Source organism: Phyllobates terribilis, unplaced genomic scaffold, assembly GCF_046119375.1.
Source record: "Phyllobates terribilis strain yellow unplaced genomic scaffold, ASM4611937v1 Scaffold_1__5_contigs__length_1240528914, whole genome shotgun sequence".
Taxonomy (NCBI): domain Eukaryota; kingdom Metazoa; phylum Chordata; class Amphibia; order Anura; family Dendrobatidae; genus Phyllobates; species Phyllobates terribilis.
The window spans coordinates 1127628565-1127649325 of record NW_027362761.1 but is presented as its reverse complement, the minus strand read 5'-3'; the positions used below and the strand labels follow the sequence as shown (position 1 = coordinate 1127649325).

The 20761-nt window shown below is 45.6% G+C and overlaps 1 protein-coding gene across 2 annotated transcripts in view; it reads left to right on the top strand.

The window, feature by feature from the left end:
- LOC141161755 (uncharacterized) overlaps positions 1-20761 on the top strand; it is a 1209981-nt gene that overhangs the window by 962447 nt on the left and 226773 nt on the right. For both annotated transcript variants that reach the window (XM_073647047.1, XM_073647037.1), the window contains 2 exons: positions 8676-8798; positions 17021-17122. In XM_073647047.1, the coding sequence (XP_073503148.1) occupies positions 8676-8798; positions 17021-17122 (225 nt within the window). The remainder of the gene's footprint in view (positions 1-8675; positions 8799-17020; positions 17123-20761) is intronic.

Sequence of the window (20761 nt, the reverse complement as noted above, 5' to 3'; positions counted from 1 at the left end):
TGGCCTGCCCTGCTGCCAGCGTTTTATCAGAGCTGATTTTTAGTGCCGCTGGTGGAATTATAACTGATAAGCGCATCCGCCTGTCAACTGAAAATGCTGACTCTTATAAAAATGAACAAGGGCTAGATTGGGCCAGACTTCTCAACACCACCGAATGATAGCAGCGTAACATAAACTCAAATCCAGTGTCTTTTCTTGGGAGGTGTATTCCCATGCACCTTTTCACACCCACACATGGGTATACGATTCCTAATTTTGGCTATTTGCTCTTGTCCTCCTCCTTCTCCTCATCTTCCACCACCATATCACCAGGGTGACCGTGGTCCATGATGCAACATCCACATAATTTTTCTTAAAGGGTCTTTATGATGCCCGTAAAAAAAAATTTTTATACAGTATGTTCATGTATACCCTCCAGGGGTAAATGTTTCTCAGCCCATACACTTAGTGCATGGCCATTACAAGTATAGGAGGCCCGCTCCTTTCTAATGGGAAAAAATTTTTATGAGGCCCTCCTCCACGTCTCTTCCAAGGGGCATTGAAGTGCCTCCAAATTTTTGGCAGCCCTTGCATTCACTGCATAGGCCAACACTATGGGAGACTCTCTCCTTTCTAATGGTAATTTGTCATTACTGTGGCCCTGCTCTATGTGCCTTTAAATTCTTAGTGGGGTTTTTCCTAAAATTGGTCAGCCGTTGGACTCTCGGCATACCCTATAACTGTATAGCAGACTCTCCTTTCTAATGGGAACATGTCGTACTTGTTACTGTGGCCCTCCTCTGTGTGTCTTTAAATTCTTAGTGGGGTTTTCCCTAAAATTGGTCAGCCTTTGGACTCACTGCATACCCTATAACTGTATAGCAGACACTCTCCTTTCTAATGGGAATTTGTCGTTAGTGTGGCCCTGCTCTATGTGTCTTTAAATTCTTAGTGGGGTTTTTCCTAAATTTGGTCAGCCGTTAGAATCACTGCGAAAAAAGCACGTGGTAGTGTGTGGCGCATTTTGTGTGTGTGTTCATATCCCCGTGTGTGGTGAGTATGACTATCCCATGTCGGGGCCCCACCTTAGCAACTGTACTGTATATACTCTTTGGTGCCATCACTCTCATTCTTTAATTCTCCCTTGTTCACATTTGGCAGCTGTCAATTTGCCTCCAACACTTTTCCTTTCACTTTTTCCCCATTATGTAGATAGGGGCAAAATTTTTGGTGAATTGCCTATGACGCTCTTGGGGTCCAGACGTGTGACTGTGCAAAATTTTGTGGCTTTAGCTGCGACGGTGCAGATGCCAATCCCGGACATACACACATACATACACACATACATACACACACACACACACATTCAGCTTTATATATTAGATATATATATATATATATACAGTACAGACCAAAAGTTTGGACACACCTTCTCATTTAAAGATTTTTCTGTATTTTCATGACTTTGAAAATTGTACATTCACACTGAAGGCATCAAAACTATGAATTAACACTTGTGGAATTATATACTTAACAAAAAAGTATGAAACAACTGAAAATATGTCTTATATTCTAGGTTCTTCAAAGTAGCCACCTTTTGCTTTGATGACTGCTTTGCACACTCTTGGCATTCTCTTGATGAGCTTCAAGAGGTAGTCACCGGAACTTATTTTCACTTCACAGGTGTGCCCTGTCAGGTTTAATAAGTGGGATTTCTTGCCTTATAAATGGGGTTGGGACCATCAGTTGTGTTGTGCAGAAGTCAGGTGGATACACAGCTGATAGTCCTACTGAATAGACTGTTAGAATTTGTATTATGACAAAAAAAAGCAGCTATGTAAAGGAAAACGAATGGCCATCATTACTTTAAGAAATGAAGGTCAGTCAGTCAAAAAAATTGGGAAAACTTTGAAAGTGTCCCCAAGTGCAGTTGCAAAAACCATCAAGCGCTACAAAGAAACTGGCTCACATGAGGACCGCCCCAGGAAAGGAAGACCAAGAGTCACCTCTGCTTCGGAGGATAAGTTTATCCGAGTCACCAGCCTCAGAAATCGCAGGTTAACAGCAGCTCAGATTAGAGACCAGGTCAATGCCACACAGAGTTCTAGCAGCAGACACATCTCTACAACAACTGTTAAGAGGAAACTTTGTGCAGCAGGCCTTCATGGTAAAATAGCGGCTAGGAAACCACGGCTAAGGAAAGGCAACAAGGAGAAGAGACTTGTTTGGGCTAAAGAACACAAGAAATGGACATTAGACCAGTGGAAATCTGTGCTTTGGTCTGATGAGTCCAAATTTGAGATCTTTGGTTCCAACCACCGTGTCTTTGTGCGATGCAGAAAAGGTGAACGGATGGACTCTACGTGCCTGGTTCCCACCGTGAAGCATGGAGGAGGAGGTGTGATGGTGTGGGGGTGCTTTGCTGGTGACACTGTTGGGGATTTATTCAAAATTGAAGGCATACTGAACCAGCATGGCTACCACAGCATCTTGCAGCGGCATGCTATTCCATCCGGTTTGCGTTTAGTTGGACCATCATTTATTTTTCAACAGGACAATGACCCCAAACACACCTCCAGGCTGTGTAAGGGCTATTTGACCAAGAGGGAGAGTGATGGGATGCTACGCCAGATGATCTGGCCTTCACAGTCATCAGACCTGAACCCAATCGAGATGGTTTGGGGTGAGCTGGACCGCAGAGTGAAGGCAAAAGGGCCAACAAGTGCTAAGCATCTCTGGGAACTCCTTCAAGATTGTTGGAAGACACTTTCCGGTGACTACCTCTTGAAGCTCATCAAGAGCATGCCAAGAGTGTGCAAAGCAGTCATCAAAGCAAAACGTGGCTACTTTGAAGAACCTAGAATATAAGACATATTTTCAGTTGTTTCACACTTTTTTGTTAAGTATATAATTCCACATGTGTTAATTCATAGATTTGATGCCTTCAGTGTGAATGTACAATTTTCATAGTTATGAAAATACAGAAAAATCTTTAAATGAGAAGGTGTGTCCAAACTTTTGGTCTGTACTGTATATATATATATATATATATATATTATACACTGCTCAAAAAAATAAAGGGAACACTTAAACACACTGTAACTCCAAGTCAATACCACTTCTGTGAAATCTACCTGTCCAGTTATGAAGCAACACTGATTGTGAATCAATTTTTCCTGCTGTTGTGCAAGTGGAACAGACAACTGGTAGAAATGATAGGCAATTAGCAAGATACCCCCTATAAAGGATTGGTTCTGCAGATGGTGACCACAAGCCATTTCTCTTTTCTCATCCTTTTTGGCTGTTGTTTTGGTCACTTTCTCATTTTGCCATTGCTCTCTCCCCTAGAGGTACAGTACCATGAGCCGGTGTCTACAGTACAACCCACAGAAGTTGCTCAAGTAGTGCAGTTCATCCAGGATGGCACATCAGTGCGTGCTATGACAAGAAAGGTAGCTGTGTCTGTCAGCAGAGTGTCCAGACCATGGAGCAGATACCAGGAGATGTGGAGGGAGCCATAGGAGGGCAACAACACAGCAGCAGGACCGTTACCTCCTCCTTTGTGCAAGGAGGAACAGGAGGAGCACTGCCAGAGACCTGCAAAATGACCTCCAGCAGGCCACAAATGTGCCTGTGTCTGCACAAACGGTTAGAAACCGACTCCATGAGGATGGTATGAGGGCCCGACGTCCACAGGTGGGGGTTGTGCTCACAGCACAACACAGTGCAGGACGCTTGGCATTTGCCACAGAACACCAGGATTGGCAAAGTCGCCACTGGCGCCCTGTGCACTTCACAGATGAAAGCAGGTTCACACAGAGCACATGTAACAGACGTGACAGATTCTGGAGACGCCGTGGAGAGCGATCTGCTGCCTGCAACATCCTTCAGCATGACCGGTTTGGCAGTGGGTCAGTAATGGTGTGGCATTTCTTTGGAGGGCTGCACAGCCCTCCATGTGCTCGCCAGAGGTAGCGTGACTGCCATTAGGTACCGAGATGAGATCCTCAGACCCCTTGTGAGACCATATGCTGGTGCGGTTGGCCCTGGTTTCCTCCTAACGCAGGACAATGCCAGACCTCATGTGGCTGGAGTGTGTCAGTAGTTCCTGCAAGATGAAGGCATTGAAGCTATGGACTGGCCCGCCCATTCCCCAGACCTGAATCCGATTGAGCACATCTGTTGCACCACAGACTGTCCAGGAGTTGGCGGATGCTTTAGTCCAGGACTAGGAGGAGATCCCACAGGAGACTATCCGCAACCTCATCAGGAGCATGCCCAGGCGTTGTAGGGAGGTCATACAGGCACGTGGAGGCCACACACAATACTGAGCCTCATTTTGACTTGTTTTAAGGATATTACATCAAAGTTGGATGAGCCTGTAGTGTGTCTTTCCACTTTAATTTTGGGGGTGACTCCAAATCCAGGCCTCCATTGGTTTATAAATTTGATTTCCATTGATGATTTTGTGTGCTTTTGTTGTCAGCACATTCAACTTTTTACAGAACAAAGTATTCAATGAGAATATTTCATTCATTTAGATCTAAGATGTGCTATTTGAGTGTTCCCTTTATTTTTTTGAGCAGTGTGTGTATGTATGTGTATATATATATATATATATATATATATATACACATATATATATATATATATACACATATATACATATATATATACAGTACAGATCAAAAGTTTGGACACACCTTCTCATTTAAAGATTTTTCTGTATTTTCATGACTATGAAAATTGTACATTCACACTGAAGGCATCAAAACTATGAATTAACACATGTGGAATTATATACTTAACAAAAAAGTGTGAAACAACTGAAAATATGTCTTATATTCTAGGTTCTTCAAAATAGCCACCTTTTGCTTTGATGACTGCTTTGCACACTCTTGACATTCTCTTGATGAGCTTCAAGAGGTAGTCACCGGAAATGGTCTTCCAACAATCTCGAAGGAGTTCCCAGAGATGCTTAGCACTTGTTGGACCTTTTGCCTTCACTCTGCGGTCCAGTTCACCCCAAACCATCTCAATTGGGTTCAGGTCTGGTGACTGTGGAGGCCAGGTCATCTGGCGTAGCACCCCATCACTCTCCTTCTTGGTCAAATAGCCCTTACACAGCCTGGAGGTGTGTTTGGGGTCATTGTCCTGTTGAAAAATAAATGATGGTCCAACTAAACACAAACCGGATGGAATAGCATGCCGCTGCAAGATGCTGTGGTAGCCATGCTGGTTCAGTATGCCTTCAATTTTGAATAAATCCCTAACAGTGTCACAAACAAAGCACCCCCACACCATCACACCTCCTCCTCCATGCTTCACGGTGGGGACCAGGCATGTAGAGTCCATCCGTTCAGCTTTTCTGCATCGCACAAAGACACGGTGGTTGGAACCAAAGATCTCAAATTTGGACTCATCAGACCAAAGCACAGATTTCCACTGGTCTAATGTCCATTCCTTTTGTTCTTTAGCCCAAACAAGTCTCTTCTGCTTGTTGCCTGTCCTTAGCAGTGGTTTCCTAGCAGCTATTTTACCATTAAGGCCTGCTGCACAAAGTCTCCTCTTAACAGTTGTTGAAGAGATGTGTCTGCTGCTAGAACACTGTGTGGCATTGACCTGGTCTCTAATCTGAGCTGCTGTTAACCTGCGATTTCAGAGACTGGTGACTCGGATAAACTTATCCTCAGAAGCAGAGGTGACTCTTGGTCTTCCTTTCCTGAGGCGGTCCTCATGTGAGCCAGTTTCTTTGTTGCGCTTGATGGTTTTTGCAAATGCACTTGGGGACACTTTCAAAGTTTTCCCAATTTTTCGCACTGACTGACCTTAATTTTTTAAAGTAATGATGGCCACTCGTTTTTTTTTTACTTAGAATTTGCATTATGGCAAGAAAAAAGCAACTAACAGTCTATTCAGTAGGACTATCAGCTGTGTATCCACCAGACTTCAGCACAACACAACTGATGGTTCCAACCCCATTTATAAGGCAAGAAATCCCACTTCTTGAACCTGACAGGGCACACCTGTGAAGTGAAAACCATTTCCCGTGACTACCTCTTGAAGCTCATCAAGAGAATGCCAAGAGTGTGCAAAGCAGTCATCAAAGCAAAAGGTGGCTACTTTGAAGAACCTAGAATATAAGACATATTTTCAGTTGTTTCACACTTTTTTGTTAAGCATATAATTCCACATGTGTTAATTCATAGTTTTGATGCCTTCAGTGTGAATGTACAATTTTCATAGTCATGAAAATACAGAAAAATCTTTAAATGAGATGTGTCCAAACTTTTGGTCTGTACTGTATATATATGTGTATATATATATATATATATATATATATATATATATATATATATATATATACTGTGTGCAGAATTATTAGGCAAATTAGTATTTTGATCACATGATACTTTTTATACATGTTGCCCTACTCCAAGCTGCATAGACTTGAGAGCCAACTACCAATTAAGTACATCTGGTGATGTGTATCTCTGTAATGAGGAAGGGTAATTATTAGGCAACTTCCTTTCCTTTGGCAAAATGGGTCAGAAGAGAGATTTGACGGGCTCTGAAAAGTCCAAAATTGTGAGATGTCTTGCAGAGGGATGCAGCAGTCTTGAAATTTCCAAACTTTTGAAGCGTGATCACCGAACAATCAAGCGCTTCATGGCAATTAGCCAACAGGGTCGCAAGAAGCTTGTTAGCCAAAAAAGGCGCAAAATAACTGCCCATGAATTGAGGAAAATCAAGCGTGAAGCTGCCAAGATGCCATTCGCCACCAGTTTTTCCATATTTCAGAGCTGCAACGTTACTGGAGTATCAAAAAGCACAAGGTGTGCGATACTCAGGGACATGGCCAAGGTAAGGAAGGCTGAAAAACGACCACCTTTGAACAAGAAACATAAGATAAAACTTCAAGAATGGGACAAGAAATATCTTTAGACTGATTTTTCAAAGGTTTTATGGACTGATGAAATGAGAGTGACTCTTGATGGGCCAGATGGATGGGCCAGAGGCTGGATAAGTAATGGGCAGAGAGCTCCACTCCGACTCAGATGCCAGCAAGGTGGAGGTGGGGTACAGGTATCATCAAAGATGAACTTGTGGGACCTTTTCGGGTTGAGAATGGAGTGAAGCTCAACCCCCAGACCTACTGCCAGTTTCTGGAAGACAACTTCTTCAGGCAGTGGTACAGGAAGAAGTCGGTATCGTTCAAGAAAAACATGATTTTCATGAAGGACAATGCTCCATCACATGCATCCAACTACTCCACAGCGTGGCTGGCCAGTAAAGGTCTAAAAGAAGAAAAAATAATTATCTGAATACGTAGTCCATCATAAAATGTGAGATCTACAGGGAGGGAAAACAGTACACCTCTCGGAACAGTGTCTGGGAGGCTGTGGTGGCTGCTGCACACAATGTTGATCAAAAACAGATCAAGCAACTGACAGAATCTATGGATGGAAGACTGTTGAGTGTCATCATAAAGAAAGGTGGCTATAGTGATCACTAATTTGTTTGATTTTTGTTTTTGCATGTCACAAATGTTTATTTCTATTTTTTGTGCACTGATATTGGTTTACCTGGTGAAAATAAACAGGTGAGATGGGATTGTATTTGGTTTTTATTAAGTTGCCAAATAATTCTGCACAGTAATAGTTACCTGCACAAACAGATATCCTCCTAAGATAGCCAAATCTAAAAAAAAACACTCCAACTTCCAAAAATATTAAAATATTAAGCTTGGATATTTGAGTCTTTTGGGTTCAGTGAGAACATAGTTATTGATGATTAATAAAAATAATCCTCTAAAATACAACTTGCCTAATAATTCTGCACACAGTGTATATATATAATATTATAATACACACCACGATACGATCACTGCCAACTCCACAATAACAAAAGGAACCACTAGCTGCCATCACCAATCGTTACAGGTAGCCCATGGCTTCAGGGGTGCAGTTTACAGAGCAAGAGGAACACAGCTATTCAGTTTTATATATTTAATTCAGAAAGGTAGGCAGTGTTTATAAAAAATATATAAAGCTGTCACAAAATGGGGAAAAAACAATATGGTATATACAATTACATGTAATACTAAGGAATTACAGAAGACAACTAAACCTGATATTGCAGGAATGGCTCTTATGTTTATGGAGGGAAGTGCTCTAGGAAAATGGAACACTCTCAGAGAACTGAGTCTTCCAGAAATGAACAATAACAGAAACCCAACCTCTGAATTTTATTAGATCAAGGTTACGCCCATATAACTCCCCTTGGTGCGCTCATATGGGGGCTGGTTGTGAGATGTGACATCCCCAACATTCAGGATATCTTCGCCCCTGGAGTTGCCAGGCATTAGATATTGTCGTCATGTTTCCTATAGTGATTTTAATTTTTTACAGCAATGAAACATGGCATAGATAGCATCATCCATTGTCCAATATTAAGTTGGAGGTGTTCTGCCAGCCTTATGGTGATGTGACGGAATGCATTATGTTTGTCCCTTTATTATGACTCTGAAAATATATCTCATATTGATGCAAACCACAACTCTTCGACAATATATATATAAAATACACCCATATGATATGCTATGTATAATCGATATGCAATATATTATGCATCGCATATCTGTTACAAATGTACTTTTCAAGTTCTTCAGATTATTTTTCTTTGCTTATTAACAGGTAAAGACCAAACTTGATGCCTTGTGTCTGCAAGCAATTAGAAGGTGGAATCAAAAGGAGCCTGAAGTAAAATCAATTGGAGTCTTCAGTCCCTATTTCTGTGGCAAAAATCCTAGATATCGGGTAAGAAACCTTTTTGAAAAGTTTTAATTTCTTTTTATAAGTTGTTAGTGATATACTAAAGCACATCCAAGTTTCCTCCTCATAGAGTAAAAGTACAGGAACTCTTATATTGTAGTATTGACTTTTAGGATTGCTACGCTCCTGTCCTCTTCCTCCTTGCGGATGCTACTTGTATATTGAAATTCCCAGAGGAGTATTGTATGGCCTAGAAGTCTTCCTATGCCAACTTGGTGCTCTTCACAAGGAGAAATTGGAAATAAAACAGTCATGTTAAAAAATAAGGACACTACATTTCTTAAAATTACAATAAAGGGGATTTAAATAATTAAACAAAGTTACTAAAATTACTTTGTGTTTTATTATTCGAAAATGCAAAATAAATGGAATTACATGCAATGGCTGAATTAAATAATATAGTGTACTGAAATTATAAAAAAGAATACCGTACATGCAAAAAAGTATAAAAGAAAAAAAAACATATAATATAATCTATAATAATCTCTATCTATAATAATATAGATAATAGTAGAAATACCATAATATATTATGAATGTCTCACCAGACAAGATATCAAAATATATAGAGAGCATTGAGTTGCAAGCTCAATTACATCTAAGGACAAGAAAGCATTTTCAAAGGGAAAATGTAATTCTGATGTTATACCCCAACTATTGGTAAGTGTGAAAAAGTACTTTAATGCTGATGAGTTCCTTACTTTCTCATAGAATTAAATTTTCAAGTTTTAGAGATATCCAGCATTTAAATTTTAAGCTAATGGTCTGTGGGATGGGACACTGCACTTACAGATCTTCTGCACTCTCTATTCCCCACTTGCCGCTGGCCTTCAGTATCTGATAGTCACTTTTTTCTCAATTAGCTGTCGCCCATGCTCGAGATTTTGCGCAATCACTATTACAGCATGGGTTCGACTACTCAGTGGGGGGAGGCTCATGCACAGATCAATTGTCCATATTTTGCAACATCATCAGGTACTTACTATGCATGAACATTTCCTTCCTCCTAAAAGTTGACCACAGAGTAAGAATACAAGAAACAAGGGATCATTCAACCTCATCAACAGAAAAATACAGATAAAAATAAAAAAAAGTCAATGCATGTTTGTCCCGGTCAGTATACCAATCATTTTACTAAGTCATTTTTACTGCACAATTAATGCTGTAAAAACAAAACACAAAAAAATAATTGTGGAATTGCATTTTTTTTCTTTTTTTTTCAGCATTTCGTCACACTTGGAATTTTTTTTCCCATGTTTCTGTAGATTATATGGTAAAATAAATGGTGCCATTCAAAACTACAACTCAGTTCGTAAAAAGACAAGCCCTCACCCATCTATATCGACAGAAAAATAAAAAGTTATGGCTCTTTAAAAAAAAAAAGCGAGAAAAAAACAAAAGCGCAAAATAAAAAAATTCCCTTGTCCTTAAAGAGTTAACCAAAATAAAACCTATTTTTTTATTTTATTATACATTACATTAGGTTATGACGCGCCCCCTGGGACATATTCCTTTTTGAGGGGAATACCCGGCACCGGATCAGATGGGGGGTTGTAGTCTCCGAGCGGCTGTGACCCGGTCCCGTGCCCAGGGCGTCAAGCTCAGTGTGATGTGGCAGTTCTACAGATGTTACTAAAGTTCTTTTGTGTCGACTACGCCACCCGTTGTGATGCGGTCACTGTGGCCGCCGCTGCAGCAGGGTCCGCTGAGGCTGATGGTGGGTGCGCAGCTTGGTGAGATATCCCCCAACGGGAGGGGTATAGCCTCAGAGGGGACAGGCGCAGAGGATGGGGGTTGTGGTGGTGTAGTGCAGACGGCAGTGAAGACAGAGTCGGGTTGTGCAGTTAAGGGTGTTTACTTACTGCAGATGTTGTACCGGTCACTCCAGCTGCTAGTGACCACCCGAGCCGTGCTGCGTCCACCAGGTCCTGGATCCAGCCAACCCCCAAACAAGTCCGGAGCGTGGCCCTGAGCTCTCCCTCTGTCCTTTCTTCAGCCGTCCCCACCAGTGATCCACCTAGGTCCAGCTCCCTCGGGCCTTCTGTTGGGACACCCTTGGCCCTGGGTTCCCTGACCCTTCATGTGGTGTGCCTTCGGGGTGAATGTGGTGGGTGACCGTGACAGACACTGCCCACGGTCTCCGGTCTCTGGCTGGGGATTGTTTTTACCCCCACCAGTTTGGGTTCCGGTACCCTTTTGCTGACTCCTCACCCGGTGCTCTGATTTGGGTTCTTGGGTCCCTTCTCTTCTGTGCTCTGGGTCTTTCTCTTTTTTCCTCTCTCACTCTGGGTCTTGGTCTTTCTTCTCTCCTCTCCTAACTTGTTTTCTGCAGCTGATCCTCTCTGCATCTGACTCTCTGCGTCTGACCTTGATTCTAGTTGGTGCCCACCTTATATATCCCTCTATGTGTGAGCTCAGGTGACCAGCACCCAATGAGCTCCTAACTTTACCCAGGCTGCTCCCCCTATCTGCCCCTACACTACATGGGATGTTCCACCCCCCTCCCACTCCAGCCAGGAACAGACTCGGTCGTACCTGCACATTTCTAAGTGGGAGTACCGTCGGCCTGTTCCTCGGAAATGGGATGTATGTAGTGCATGCAGCCTACCGAGCTCAGTCCCACACTCCATCCTTACCCGGGAGTGGAATATCACACCTCTGGGTTGAGGTGCAATACCCCTGTAGCGGCCGAATCCTCAGGGTGCTACATTCCCCCCTGGTAAATCACAGCACGTCCTCGGGCTGTAAGACATAAAACAACACCAAAACATACAAACTTTTCATAAACATATAAAATATATAAAACAACATATTTTAGCAAATAAAACATTCTCGTCGTCTCTTGTTTCAGGTTCCTCCTCCGGACACTGTGCAACGTGTGTCCGGGAAAAGTGCGACAGTCTCTTAGAAAAACTGGTTTTCTTATAAAACCGGTAGGGGGCGCTTTAGGACGCGCAACTATATACAGGGGAAGTTGGCCGCTCTCAGTCCTCGGCCAGGTAGAGGGAAGGGAATGGCTGCTCACAGTCCTCAGCCTGTGGGATTAAGGGGTTAACGGGTAAACAGTTCACTGGTCCCAACGGGGACTATTTTAGCAGCAACGGTTCACTGTGCCCCGACGGGCAACTATATACAGTCTCTATTCCCGTCCTCAACGACGGCTCCCTCCTGCTTTTTCTTGATATGGTGTTGCTTCAGACCCGTCCGGGTCCTCTGGCTCCTCCTCCCCGTACCGCAACTCCTCCTCCGTCAAGCGGTGTACGTGGAGGGCGTAAGGTCCTTTGGCACACTTGTGCCGGGTGAAAGTGACCTCGTCTCCGACGTAGAGGTCACGGCCTTTGTGACCTTCCGGCAGGTGGGACTCGACGTCTCTGCGGGTCACAAAAACGTCACCGCGGTTGTTACGGTCCCGAATAAAGCCCCACCCATGCTGCGGGTTGAACTTTATCACCGTCCCGATGGTGCGGGGACAGTGCGCTGCACGGGGGTTCCTCCTAGTCCGGCTCTTCTGCTCCGCGCTCCGGATTTGGGCCTGTTGTTCTCTGACCCGCCTCTCCTCCCGTTCTCTCGCAAACTCTGCTAGCTGCTGACGACAACACTCAGTACGCTCAGCGGCGACTGCCCGAGTTTCCTGAGTGAACCCCATTAGATCTTCTCCGGTGGGGTCCCACTCAAACTGTGCTTCCGCTAGCGGGGGCGAGATCCGTGCCACGGGCTTCGGAGCCGGAATCAGGGGTTCATCCAGGGGTCTTAGTCTCTGCTGCCGTTCCAGCTCATGGTATCCTTCGGGCCAGATGAAGGGCCGCCCGTCCGGCCATGTGAGCTGGCTGAACAAGTCCTCCCCCAGGTGTGGCACCCTTGGTTTTACGGGCGCGGGCGCGGTGGTGGTGGCGCCCGGGTTGCCCAGGCCTTGCGGCCAGGCCTGGGGCACCTGGAAGGTGAAGGGCACCGTTAGGACGGCGGCGCCCTGGGCTACCTGGCCTTGCGGCCAGGCCGGAGGCTCCGCGGAGGTAGGGGGCGCTGTTGGTGATGCGGCGCCCGGGGGTACTAGGCCTTGCGACCAGGCTGGTGGTGTTTCCTGCTTTGTCACGCTCCGGGTCGAGGCGCGTGACGTCACAGGGGTCGCTGCGGCGGCTTCCGGTCGGGGCCTAGTCCATGGCGGTGACATGGCGGCTACGGGCACAGCAGGGGGACTTTCGGGCTCTGCGAGGGGAGCTGGGGCAAGTAAGCGGTGTCACGGCTTGGGGTATAGGCGTCCCCTTTACCTGCCTCCATGCGTTCGGCTCCCTTCTCGGCGCCGTCTCCGGCCTTGGGTCCTCCCGCGCCATCCTCAGAGGCGGTCTGCTTCCTCTTCCAGGGTAGCGTGCTCCGTTGACTGGTCTCTGCTTGCTGGGTCATCTCCCGGCTCCACTCCGCCAGTATCTCACGCTGTACCCGGGCCATCCTCCGTGCGAGGCCCTCCAGGGCACTTTGTGCACACTCCCGGTCTCGGGGGAGCTGCGCTAAGATCTCCGCTAGACCTAGCGGGGTTGTGGACTCTAGCAGGCTCCTGACCATCGGGTCGGTGCTGCTCTGCTCTTCTTCCGGCAGGCTCCTGGCCAGCGGGCCGGTGCTGCTCTGCCCTCCTTCCTCGGTCTCTAGCAGACTCCTGGCCAGCGGGCCGGTGCTGTTCTGCTTTCTCTCCATCTCCGGGTGAGCTCCTCCGCTACTCCTCGTTAGACCTCTTGCCTCCGGGTGCGCTCGCTCTAGACTGCTCCAGGCGACACCCATCTTTGTTCTCTTCTTTCGTCTCCTCCCCCTTCGAGGGCGGTCCTGGGGCAACTCGGTGACTGTCAGCTCCAGGGGTAGTTCTTTCACGCTGACAGACACCTCCAGCATCACAGTCTCTGTTGGTGGGGGCGGTTTCCACTTTTGGCGCCATTTTCTGTCCCGGCCCACGATGGGAGGTGGCCTCCTGCCCTCCTTTGGCACGCCCATAATGGCGTCCGCTGCTCTTCCAAGGCGGGAAATCTGCGGTTTTGGCGGGAAGCGTCGCCCAGTGGCGGGAAACTCTGCAGATGGCGGGAACAAGCTGGAAATGGCGGACAATCGGCGGGAAACGACTGGTGATGGAGTCCGATGGCGGGGACCCTCCGGAACCGGCAGGAGACTTCTTTCTGAGGTAAACTTGCACTTTTCTTCAGGCACGCAGTACCCGGGTGTTGCGGGCACGTAATCCTGCCGACTACGCCAAAGTTGACGCGCCCCCTGGGACATATTCCTTTTTGAGGGGAATACCCGGCACCGGATCAGATGGGGGGTTGTAGTCTCCGAGCGGCTGTGACCCGGTCCCGTGCCCAGGGCGTCAAGCTCAGTGTGATGTGGCAGTTCTACAGATGTTACTAAAGTTCTTTTGTGTCGACTACGCCACCCGTTGTGATGCGGTCACTGTGGCCGCCGCTGCAGCAGGGTCCGCTGAGGCTGATGGTGGGTGCGCAGCTTGGTGAGATATCCCCCAACGGGAGGGGTATAGCCTCAGAGGGGACAGGCGCAGAGGATGGGGGTTGTGGTGGTGTAGTGCAGACGGCAGTGAAGACAGAGTCGGGTTGTGCAGTTAAGGGTGTTTACTTACTGCAGATGTTGTACCGGTCACTCCAGCTGCTAGTGACCACCCGAGCCGTGCTGCGTCCACCAGGTCCTGGATCCAGCCAACCCCCAAACAAGTCCGGAGCGTGGCCCTGAGCTCTCCCTCTGTCCTTTCTTCAGCCGTCCCCACCAGTGATCCACCTAGGTCCAGCTCCCTCGGGCCTTCTGTTGGGACACCCTTGGCCCTGGGTTCCCTGACCCTTCATGTGGTGTGCCTTCGGGGTGAATGTGGTGGGTGACCGTGACAGACACTGCCCACGGTCTCCGGTCTCTGGCTGGGGATTGTTTTTACCCCCACCAGTTTGGGTTCCGGTACCCTTTTGCTGACTCCTCACCCGGTGCTCTGATTTGGGTTCTTGGGTCCCTTCTCTTCTGTGCTCTGGGTCTTTCTCTTTTCTCCTCTCTCACTCTGGGTCTTGGTCTTTCTTCTCTCCTCTCCTAACTTGTTTTCTGCAGCTGATCCTCTCTGCATCTGACTCTCTGCGTCTGACCTTGATTCTAGTTGGTGCCCACCTTATATATCCCTCTATGTGTGAGCTCAGGTGACCAGCACCCAATGAGCTCCTAACTTTACCCAGGCTGCTCCCCCTATCTGCCCCTACAGTACATGGGATGTTCCACCCCCCTCCCACTCCAGCCAGGAACAGACTCGGTCGTACCTGCACATTTCTAAGTGGGAGTACCGTCGGCCTATTCCTCGGAAATGGGATGTATGTAGTGCATGCAGCCTACCGAGCTCAGTCCCACACTCCATCCTTACCCGGGAGTGGAATATCACACCTCTGGGTTGAGGTGCAATACCCCTGTAGCGGCCGAATCCTCAGGGTGCTACAGTTACATAAAAGATTTTAAGTAGCCAATAAATCGTAGCTTTAAATAATATATATATAAGGCAGTAAGGAAAACCGAGAAGTGGCATTCAAAATAAAGCAGCGGTGCTAACTTACTACCTAAGTGGCCTTACTTATCAGTTATTACATATATCAAACTGAAATAGCTGTTGCAAAAACACCAATTTTTATAAAACATTAAGCTTAAGATTAATAGGGGTGCCCAAACTTTTTCATATAACTGTATATGGGGACACAATGTATGGGCAATAAACTGGCATATTTGTAATTTTCCAGAATAAAGCCTAGCGTGGATGTTACAAAATAGTCACTACAGCCGTACATGGATTCATGTATAATTTCTACAATGGGTTCACTTTTGGGGTTTTTCTGCTGTTCTGCCTCTTTTGGGGCTCTGGAAATGTCACCGGTAAACTATTGTACTAAAATCTATGCTCCAAAAGCCAAATGTTGCTCCTTCCTTTTCAGCCCTGACGTGCGGCCTAGCAGTAATTTCTGACGACATAAGGGGCATTACCGCATTCTGGGGAAATTACGGGGTTCAGTTTCACCTATTAATCCTTGTCTGCCTGAAAAATTTGCAGCAAATACAATAATTACATGTTTACTCTAAAATGTCATATTTCCATATCTCAATGTTATAAAATTCGGTGAGGCACGTATGGGTTCAAAATACTCACTACACCCCTAGATGAATTCCTTAGGCAGTGGTGCTTTTTTATATGGGGTCACCTGGGTGGATTTCTGCTGTTCTGGCACCTCAGGGTCTCAGCTTATGGAGCCTACAATCTATTCAAACGGTATCTGCATTCTAAAAGTAGCGCTCCTTCCCATCCGATCCCTCTGTGTGCTCAAACAGTAGTGTACATCCACATATTGGGTACTGCCACATTAGGGAGAAATTGCATAACAAATTGTTGGGCCCAATTTCTCCCATTACCCCTTGTGTAAATTTGGTAATAAAACATTTTAATGGAAAAAAAAAAATTTTTGTTCTCATATCTAAATATTATGACGTTTTGTGAATCAGCTGTAGGATTAAAATGCTCAGTACACCCCTAGATGAATTCCTTAAGGGGTCTAGTTTCCAAAATTGGGTCACTTATGGGGAGTTACTGCTGTTTTAGCATTTCAGGTGCTCTCCAAATGTGACATGGCATTCAAAATTTATTCCAGACAAATAGCTCTCTTTCGTTTCCTAGCCCTGCCATGTACCCAAACTGAAGTTTTTGACCACATATGAGGTATCATTGCATTTGGGAGAAATTGCGTAACAAATTATGGGTGTCCGTTTTCACATATAATCCATTGTGAAGATTACAAATGTGGGGCTAAAACAACATTTTCATGAAAAAAATGAAAATTTTCCATATGATGACCTAATGTTATCAAATTCTGTGTAGTACCTGTGGGTTTAAAATGCTCACTATAGCCTTAAATAAAATCCTTGAGGGGTGTAGTTTCCAAGATGGGATCACTTGTGGGAGGTTACCACTGTTTAGGTACATCATGGTCTCTCCAAAAAGAACAGTGTCACACACTATTAAGGCTTTGGAGTACTTTTGGTGTTCAATGAATCAATTCACCATGAATCCAATTTTTTTTAAACATTTGGAGAAGCTGGCGAATTCAAATTTTAATAGATTAATTTTTAGTAGTACAAAAATTTCCATGGGTAACTGATAAGAAAACTTTTCTTTTTCATTCAAGCATATATTTTTTTGTATTTTAGGTATGTCTATACCCTATTCTTTTTGAAGATGAAAACAACCAGAACAATATCATTTATGAAACAATTATGCAAAAGATTCAGGAATTTCTTCAAGAATATAAGGTCAGGACACATATAACTTGCTGTTTCCTTCTTACTTACCTTTTCCTGTGGTTAAATATATCCCAGTACAAAATCCCCAGTCAGTATTGTGCCTCTGTGTGGCCACCCAGTATTGTGATCAGGGCTGGTTTTAGACTAAGTGGGACCCCAAATGCTCACATATTGCACCATCACACAGAAATAGTGCGGTTGCATTTACATGCGCTGAGTTCAGGTCATTAAACGAGCATGATAAACAATATTGAAGTCGTTCGGCGCTTATTTCCCAACCTCTTTACACCGGCTGAGGAACAATGATGGGCACAGAGCAATCACTAATAGATCAATCTGTCCACATACATCTGTGTCATGTTATCAGCAGCACATTTGCAGTTTTCACCAGGCAATGTGCTGCTGAGAACAATGATTTTTGTTCCGGCATAAACAATCCAATCACTCAATGAATAGGCAGCATTTTTCTTGTTTAGTATAATGCACCCCATAGTCCTTTGTTCTGGTACCCTCCCTCTGTGCCTAAGAAAAGCGAGTTGACAGACAGCTAAACTCTTTCCTATTGATGCATTGAGGTGGACGCGGGGGGGTCCTTTAACAACTTTTATTGTTAGGATCAGTTTAAAACTAGAAGGAAACAAATGAAAGTACTCAGTACAACATACAGTATATCTGGGATACATAGCATGACATTTGATACAGGACACACAATGTAATTGCACAACATGGTGAATACACAATAACTATAATAGCAGAAGACTACTTAAATATAAACCATGTAAAACAGAGCAACTGCATTATAGAATGTGGTGAGCTCTAACAGGGGGAACATAATGCCTCACTGACTGTGCTATGTGGAGGTAAACAACCAGATGGGCTGAAATCCAGGGAGAGAGAGATCAGCATGTCTGCATTCATGAGGCAATAATGGCTGCTGGAGGAGAAGGGGCAAGGCTAGTGCAAAGGTTGATGGGAAACTATGGAAGCCTTGGTGAGCAAAGATTAGATTGCACAGTAACCAATAAAACAAGATAAACAAGTTTTAGTAAGAGAACATTGAGATGGCGCTGTTGGATAAGTTATCACTAGACAGTAACTCAATGTTATCAACACTACAATTCAGCCTTATTATAAAGCTTAGCAAACTTATTATATGCATTTCTATAAAAGGCATGACACTCCCCATTTGGTATCCAGGGGATGCCAAATAACTTCTACTAGGCAGCAATAGAATAAGTTCAGAAACAGGTTTCCACTTGGCTTGGGGATCTTGATTTCTACCTTCTAGACCTGTCCATCTTGACTTGGGAAGACTTTGGTTACCAATCCTAGAGGCCACTCATTTCTTTTAGACTGAGTGTTCTTTACTATGACATTTCCAGGTTTCATGTTGGGCCTACTGGTTTGCCATTTGTCTCTTGTGTGTAACGTAGAAAGGTATTGTTTTCTCCACTTGGTCCAGAAAAGGTCTGCCAGCATTTGAACTTTGTTCCACTGGGATTTGTACAAGTCTTTAGTAGAAAACTCCCCAGAAGTTGATGTGCTCACATTAAATTTCTGAGTGAGGAGAGTTAAAGGAGTAAGCAGAGATGGGTCTTCAGGATCATTGGATATGGGAACCAGTGGTCAAGCGTTTATAATGGCTACTACCTTGGCCATGAAGGTAATGAGTCTCATGGGTGAGCTTTGAAGGACCTAGTTGTAGAAAGATGGAATCGAGGATTCTGCAAGCGATGCCGATCATGCGCTCCCACACACCTCCCATATGAGATGAGTGGGGTGGATTGAAGGTCCACGTGCAACCTAGTTCGGAAAGATATCTTTCTACTTGGTTAACATCCAGGTTTGAGGGAATCTTTAGTTCACCAAATGCTCCAACAAAGTTAGATCCTCTGTCGGAGCGGATATGCTTTACATGTCCTCTGAGAGAAATGAATCGTCTGAAGGCATTTAAGAAGCTGGCTGTGTCCATTCCCTCAATGACTTCTATGTGTATGATGCGCCCCCTGGGCTGTGTGTGTGGGAATACCCGGAGCCGGGTCTCTGTGTAATGCTAGGGGTTGTAGTCTCCGTGGCGGCAACCCGGTCCCGTGGCTCAGGGTGGTCAAGCCAGTGGCGGATCTGTTTATTTGGTTTTTAATGTTTAAATGTCCGACTACGCCACCCGCGGATTGCGGTCACTGAGAACCGCCGCTGTGGGGCAGACCGCTGAGGCTGTTGTTGGGTGCGCAGCAGATGGTAGTATAACTCCCCACGGGAGGAGTATAGCCTCAGGGCAGCGTGTGTAGATGGTGAGGGTTGTGGTGCATGGGTGCAGCAGAAATTACTCAGAGTTGGTGCAGTGCAGTTCAGGGTCTTTACTGGTGATAATGAAGAAGGCCCTGCCGGGAGTACTGGCTAACATTAGAGGCCTGGTCAGTCTGTGAGCGAACAAGAGTCCCACTGGCCAGGTGGAGGTGTAGGCCTTCCCGTCTGACTGCACTCTTCCTGGCTGCCCTGCTGTAGTCGTGTAGTAGCCCATGTCCCTGAGTGTACCGTGTGGTGCTCACCCGTATGGCTGGTGATTTGGGACCTTTGGTACCTTCCGCTCCTCGATGGCGGTGCCGATCCCTTGCGTGTGACTGAGCCTCCGGGCTTTCTATGGCCAGAGGACCTGAAATCCCCTGCCAGGTGGTTTCTGCTGCTGGATGTGGATATCCTCACAGCCTCGGACTCCGGTGTCCGGTTCTCTGCGTCTTCGGCCAGGACGAGCTCTGCTAGCTCCAGTCCCTGGCCTTCGGCTCCTGTCTCCTACAGAGCTCCTTGCTGCTCTGTCCCTCTCTCTGGAACTACTCGACTCGACTCGACTCTCTAACCCCGCCCCAGATCCAGTTTATAAAGGGCAGGTTCCTCCCCTCCCTGGACTGGGGCAGGAGGCGTTGCATGCAATAGTGCTCCTGACCAGGAAAACCCATGCTCTCTCTCAGACATGGTATTTCTACCACTGTGGCAACCAGACTCCCTGGGGTGCCACATTCCCCCCTAGTAAACTTTAGTACTCTGGGACTAAACACATTTTATGAAAACATACATAACAGGGTATAAGCAATAACACATCAACATATGTACAAGGAGTTCAGTCTTTATAGGTCACGGCGTTTCCGTAACCAGGTGTCCATGTCACCCAAGATGTATTTTGAGGGACCCATCCCAAACCCTCCACGTAGGCCCTGGAGTGGCTACAGGGCATCGATAATCCGGCATTGGACCACGTCTTCAGCCACCTCCACGGGTTTTTATTCTGTGGTCTGGCTCAAAAGGGGCACTTAACAGGTTCAACTATTAACAAGGTACAGTTCCGGTTATTCATTGTCCATAACCTGTCAGTCCATAAATCCTGTCGGGTAACTTGAGAAACATAATTGTTATTCATACAACAAACATAAAACATTTCAACATTTGCAATATACAGGTATATATCATTTTTTTATAGATTCTCCAGCGAGCGGGCTTCTGACCTCTAGTTCTCCTGGTGGACCTACGTAACACACTATCTGGTGGTGTTCTTTCTGGGTCCCCTGTTTCCACCCCTTGTGTAGTGGGCTCGCTAGTGTCTGCACTACAGGTGTTTGGAGATGTTATGGGTAGGTTGGGCAGCTTTCTGCGTAC